Here is a 6,870-nt window from a genome sequence, read left to right as displayed (position 1 = left end):
AATGTATAAAGTTAGTACATTCATGTTTGTAAACAAATTTATTTATTTTGTTTTAGAGTACCTTTGGTGCAATTTTGGGAACATGCCATAATTACTTAAAGGAATCTATTTTTGTGTGCATGTGTACAGGTTTGTGAGATCCAATTTATTAAACACAAGATAGATGTAAAAACATGCTTTTTTAGGAGCCAATTGTTCATAAAATAAAAAAGACTATGTAATAGTGTATATAATATATAAAAACACTTGTAAATCAACAATCTGAACAGGTTGATCTTGATCGTATATGTGTGTGTGCTTGTATGTGTGCTTGCGTGTGTATTTCAAAACATATGAATCGGCATGAGGAAGCTCAACCATCAATGTGACAAAAACCAAAGCAAATGGGACGATTGGCAAAGAAACAGTATGGCAAACTGCTTTATGTTGTAGCAACAGAGGTCAAAGGGCACAGAGGTCAGATGCGCTGCAAAAGAACACAGAGCACATTATTTATGTATTTGTCTCGAACCAGACGTCTTTAAGATAAACACATCAGCACCTGTGAAAGCTTAATTTAAAATAACAAGGCACCTCAAAGCTAAGTAAGTATTCAACGATGATGTTTCAAGGACTTTTTAGCTTGATTTTAGTGCAAAAATCTGTATATAACTATGCCATAATCAAACCACAGTTTAGAAAAGAGTTTTGGAAAATCCTCATTTCATCAATATTCACTGACTTTTTGTGTGTTCATGTTTGAGTAAGAGTGAGACAGAGAGTGAGTGATTTCTGGTTCTTATCGAAGTCTGCATTTTTTCATAGACAAAAAGATTTACAGGCCAAAAAAACAGATGGAGGAACGCAGAGTAGGGGAGAGAGAAAGAGAGAGAGAGTGGCTTTTGATGTTTTTCAAAGTCCATGTGTTAGTCGAGGTGACTGTGTGTGCTTGTCCATGCTGTAAATGGATTGCTAATTAGGGGCGTCTCAGGTGAAGCCTAAAAAAGTAGAAGAGGAAATGGAGGAGTGCAGAGGCAGGTAAGAGGAGAAGGTAGAAATAGATTTTCAGGCGAAGAGAGAAGGTGAAAAAAGAGAAATCTGAAGAAGGGGCAAAGATGAATGGGAAAAGTGAAGGTATGTGACGGATAGTGTTAGAGCGAGGTAATTCAAAGAGAAAGAGAGAGAGAGAGAGAGAGAGAGAGAGAGAGAGAGAGAGAAAAGACCCAGAAAGTAAGATCTAAAGAAAGAAGAAGATCTGGTAAGAATTTCAACACCAATTCAAAGATATAGCAAAGGAATGAAGGAGGGATTCTGTTAGTGTGCGACTGCTCTGTTAACATACAGTAACTCTATCTGCTCTGAGATGTTTTATACCATAATGACTTCCCAGTGATGGGGCTCCTCTTTTCTACACACACACACATCTAATGAGCACTCGGGGGCTTATACACAATACTGGAACAACTTTGATTTGCTTGAAGAAGAGAGCGAAGAAGAGAGCGAAGAAGATCCGCTTTGATCAAGGTTTGTGCTTTGAGGACTATTATTTCTTCATTTATGATCTTTTTTAACGTTGACTTCAGGTTAACATGATGGTTTAACTCTTGACACAGACATTTTTCATGTTTTACACATTATCTAGTTCATGTGTCTTCTTGACGGAATGAAAGCGCATTCCCGCTGGATGTCCTTTATTATTATTGAAGTGAAATTATTCACTTTAAAGCACTTTAAATGTTTTCGTTTAAAGAAACAAACATCTGAGTTCTACTGGATTCTAGATTGGATTTTAATACAAACTAAAAATGCATGTTTAACACATTTCAGGCGTGTAAACATTTCTTCTAAGAGACGGCCACAACAGCTATGCACCTGTTCTCTCATCTGCTATTCTTGACAGTGACTCTTCAATTTGATGTCATAATGGTGAGTAGTTTATTATTGCTATGGTGATAACACATTTATTGTTTGCTCATGTTGTATTATCAAAGACTCAATAAAATCAAGCGTTTCGTGGCTATAAGTCTCTATGTATCAGCTTTGAGGACATTTATATTTTAGTGTACTCCTAAATGTAAAAAGACACATTTATATGCCTAATACTTTTTTCAACGGAATTTACAATGGAATTTACAATATTGGTACAACATTTTAGGATTTAAAAGATATTACACATTATCAGTATGTATTTGATATTATTATTATTATTATAAAGGGAGGCTTTTAAAACTGAGATAGCGTGTGCAAGGAGAGCAGGAGTCTAAAGGTCTTTAGAAAGCTTTCACACTTACTGTGCTGTAATCACTAACAGATTGCATGAAAACTGTGTGCTCCAACTATCTTTTTTTTCTTTTCTCTCTCTTCAAAGCCCATATGTCTGTGTATATTCTATGCACATTTCAGTCTAAATATTTTGCAGCTTGCAGCCATAAGGCCTACATTTCTTCAAAGTTCAAGATGAAGAACATTCATAAAAATCGGTTATGGAAAATATATTACAACACTTTAAAGCGTGTGCGTGTGTGTGAAAGGGTGGAAGAGCCCAGCGCAAACAGAGACAGGCTGAAGAGAAACTGAGGCCTTATCTGGGCAGAGTGGATCCAGGTAAGACAGGCTGGAGCATGTGACATTGACCTGTCATCCCTACGTAAGACATTTTTTTGGCACCCTTCCCACAAATAATGAATCATTGTATAATAAGAGCAGCAACATTTTGGTCGCTTTTGCAGTAAATTTAAAGAGTTTTCAATCCATATATATATATATATATATATATATGTATCATACCCATTATATATGAATTAAGCCAACATTTTCAGACAATTACTTTAGGAAAGGTTTAATGGCTTTATAAATGTTTGACCATAAAGCTCACTGTTCCCTTTCTTATCTCTTTCTGTCTTCAGAATCACTCTGTCAGCTGTTAAAATGTCACAGTCCCATTGGTTCCTGGTGCCAAGTAGTGAATGATAGAGGCCTTCTTGTCCCGAAATGTGTGTGTCCAAAGACCTGTCCTCGGTAAGCCACAAATACATTAAATCTACCCAATACAGCTGTGCTTATTTGAATCACAATTGTCTAAAGGAATGAGCTGTGTAGTGTTCAGCATCATGATTCGGAACAGAATTTTGACATTAGATGTTAACAGGCTCCCTGGGGCCTGGAATCAAACCCGCAACCTGATGGCTGGCATCCCATAACCACTTAAGTATTACCTCTGTCCCAGTGCACATAGTCTTAGATTTAGATACCGTACAGACAATGAAAGTATCCGCTCAAGATCTGTTTTACAACGTAAATAATCCTTTAGACATGACGTGGAAAATGATGCTGACGTGATGATTTTAGTCAGAAAAGAAAATATTACATCACACAGCCATTATTTTTACAACTTTTAACAGACTATAGTTAAAAATCTGAAGCTGTTTAAACCAATAAATAGTTATATAAGAAGTTTATATTTGGTGATGAATGTTGTGACACAGTGTTACAAAGGTTTGTCGTACAAAAAGCAGAAAGCCAAATGCTACATAAATACAACATCACATTGACAATGCTGGTTTGCAAATGTCTGTTGACAAAGTTTAGGCCCACTGCCCTTCCAACAGACTGAATTTTGTTAATGTGTAAAAAAAGTTTTATCACATTAACGACATAAAACGACCTGTTATACATTTACTGTAAATACGGACTTAGCCAAACATCAAAATGCAACAAAAGAAGAGAAGTTTAGGCCTACATGTGTTGCACTACAATTCCATCATGATACTATTTATTATATACAATACAGTATTAAGCTGAAACAGAGATAAAATAAATTGTACAGATGAAATAAGTAGACAAATGTGCTGCGATGAGAACATTACTGAGAGGTCCTTCCTGACCTTGTTTTTTGAGTCACAACCAATGTATTTGTTGTATACAGGCAGGGGGCACCAGTGTGCAGCGTTCTAGGGAAGATGTACAGTAATGAGTGTCTGCTTCACAAAGAGGCCTGCCGCAAAAAACGACGCATTGGCAGAGCACATACTGGAGTTTGCCTGGGTAGAAAAAGACACACACACACTTTAAAAAACATTAAGTGACAGTTATAGGCATGTTCATTCCTGTTTGTGACAGTTTTTTAAATTCATCAGCAGTTTGCTAACTCATTGTACACACCTGTATCCGATGATGTTGTCTCTGCTGTGATGTTCAGTGAGCGAGTCGCAGTGCACTGAGGAAGAGTTGGGGCAGTTCCCGTACCGTCTGCTGGACTGGTTCTTACTTCTCAGCAGAATGGGAGAGAGATACACGCCAGCTGCTCCCTCGCAAAGCTGCCTCACACACACACAACGAACTCGGCTTGCAAAGGTAACAAACACATCAAGAGTCCCTGTCATTGTTTATTTAAAAAATGTTGGACATACAATTTGTTGAACATGTTTGACATACAATTTGTTGAACATGTTTGACATGCAACCTGTATGCCTATGACATAGTTGTGGCAGTAGCAATTTTTATGCTTGTGGTTGCCTTTTAATCAAAATGTATATATCACTGCTGTCCATCTGAAATCTCATATCTCCATATTTCATCATATTTCATCAATCGTTATTATTATTTACCCGTTATGTTTGTCTAAAATACAGTTTTAATCATTTTACAAGTACAGGTTTTTGTCCATTCCCTTAAAGTACAGTGAATTTGGATATCTGAAGGACAGCATTGATATAATGAAATTTAAGCAAAACAATAGTTTTTTTTAGGTATATCCCTTTGGGCAGTGTTGGGAGTGTCATGGCCATGGGTTCGATTTCCCGAATAACCATATTAACACACTAAAAATATAAAATGCCTTGTAAGTTACAAAATGGATAAAATATTTTAGACACATATATACATACTAAAAATTTACACACTCTTAACCTGCTGCATACAGTAACATAGAAACACTTGCACTGCACTGCTATACAGAAACAACATTAAGATAACAGTTTCATACAGATCCAGGCGGGTGAATGTTCAAGCAGAGAAACTGATACCTGTGTTTTATGACTGAAATAAATACTTATAGACATTATTTGACATCTGCTGATTGATTTTCTATAGCTTACTCAATGGAAACTTTGTAAAGGGACATTAAAATGATCTCTACTCAACTACCCGAAATACCCCTATAAAAAACCTGACTAGATCTTTGGCTTTCTCTTTCAGAGGAGGTTTGAGCTGCTGGATCGTAACGGGGATGGGAAGTTGAGCAGGAAAGATCTGAAGAAGCTGCACTATAAGCGGATGCCACTGGAGCACTGCGCCCAAAGATTCTTTCAGTAAAAACAAGCACATATGTGACCCTGGACAACAAAACCAGTCTTATGGGTCAATTTTTCGACCGAAAGCTGAATAGTTTAGCTTTTTATTGATATATGGGTTGTTAAGATGGGACAATATCTGGTGGAGATACAAGAGTGTAAAACTCTGGAAGTAAAGGGTGCAAAAAATCTAAATATTGAGAAAATCGCCTTTGAAGTTGTTAATCCGAGGCACTGTAGCAGGCCATCCACTCACAAAAATAAAGTTTTTATATATTATGGGTTGAAAATTTACAAAATATCTTTATGGAACAGGATCTCTACTTAATATCCTAATGATTTTTGGCATAAAAGAAAAAAATCTATAATTTTGACCCACACAATGTAATTTTGGCTTTTACAAAAACAATTCCTGTGCTACTTAAGACTGGTTTTGTGATCCAGGGTCACATATAAAGAAAATGACACCAACCTGCATCAAAGTTTGACTGATGTAGCTTTGTGAAATGTTCACCTGTCTGACCTTCTTTGTATTTGCATGATATTGCTTCAACCCCCCCAACATCATTGTGATTACAGTACACATGCTTCGTTCAGGATGTCATCCACCTCTCTCTCTCTCTCTCTCGCTCTCTCTCTCTCCCTATCCTTTTCCTCGTTTACCCTATTCAGAGCTGTGCATACTTATTGCCTTCCTGCTGTTCTAATGTGAGTGGTGTCCTCTACGGCTGATAGCAACAGAGAGAGATGTAGAGGGATATACAAATCAAAAGTGAGGGAGAAAGAGAGAGAGAGACAAAGAGAGACAACTTGTAGATTACAAGACAATGTGTGTGCACACAGGTCATGTGACAAGAACAAGAACAAGAAGGTGACCCTGAGGGAGTGGACTTCTTGTCTGGTTAACCAGTCAGAACGCTGGTTTCAAGATTTCATGTGTACGTATATGTGTTTCATGCAAAAATGCGATCTTGTGTGTAAGCATAAACTGTACACACGCACAAACATATGATTTCATTATTTTCTCTTTTTTGTCTCTTTACTTTAGCTATCAAGATGGACTCACCAAAGCTCTGTCCTTTGCCGAATGATAACCTTTGATTTCAGTTGTTGTTTTTCTGGTGGGTTTTGTGTATTCAGCTGTTCTTAAAGTTATGACGAAACCACTGTTAACAATCAAAATCTGAATTATTGGATTCCACCCAAAATGTATATTATTCTAACCTTTAGATTATTCAAATATAGTTATATTGTCATTAAATGTAAAGTATATCAATTCATAAGCAAGAAAAACATAACAGTAAAGTCTAAACATCCTTTCTGTGTGTTTTGTGTGTGTGCGCTCTTTTCGTGACTCAGTGCTGCAATACAGTCAACAGAAACTGAGGGACACTGGACAATGTCTCATGGATCACACAAGCAATTACTGCAGAGAGGGACAGCAGGAGAAGAAGAGATTGGGCTATAACCTTAAACAGAGGCATGGAGATTAATTGAGGGGTGGTGTTTAATAGGAGAGAGATGGAGAGAGAGACGGATGACCCATGAGAGAGATAAAAGACTACGTGAGCAGGGATGAGAGGAATAGATAATATGGCAG

The 6,870-nt window shown here is 37.0% G+C and overlaps 1 protein-coding gene across 1 annotated transcript; it reads left to right on the top strand.

Annotated features, from left to right (window-relative positions):
- Nucleotides 1-846: 846 nt before the first annotated feature.
- sparcl2 (SPARC-like 2) lies at nucleotides 847-6,591 on the top strand. Its single transcript, XM_079458156.1, has 9 exons — nucleotides 847-1,503; nucleotides 1,807-1,905; nucleotides 2,511-2,583; nucleotides 2,886-2,997; nucleotides 3,905-4,023; nucleotides 4,178-4,332; nucleotides 5,176-5,288; nucleotides 6,114-6,208; nucleotides 6,319-6,591. Exons 2-9 carry the CDS (start codon nucleotides 1,846-1,848, stop codon nucleotides 6,369-6,371), a joined length of 780 nt encoding a protein of 259 aa, XP_079314282.1. The 5' UTR covers nucleotides 847-1,503; nucleotides 1,807-1,845; the 3' UTR covers nucleotides 6,372-6,591.
- Nucleotides 6,592-6,870: the final 279 nt, after the last annotated feature.

This window comes from Barbatula barbatula (assembly GCF_947034865.1).
Source record: "Barbatula barbatula genome assembly, chromosome: 6".
NCBI classification, from domain to species: Eukaryota; Metazoa; Chordata; class Actinopteri; order Cypriniformes; family Nemacheilidae; genus Barbatula; species Barbatula barbatula.
The sequence above is the reverse complement of the archived record's forward strand: the minus strand, read 5'-3'. Positions and strand labels throughout refer to the sequence as shown.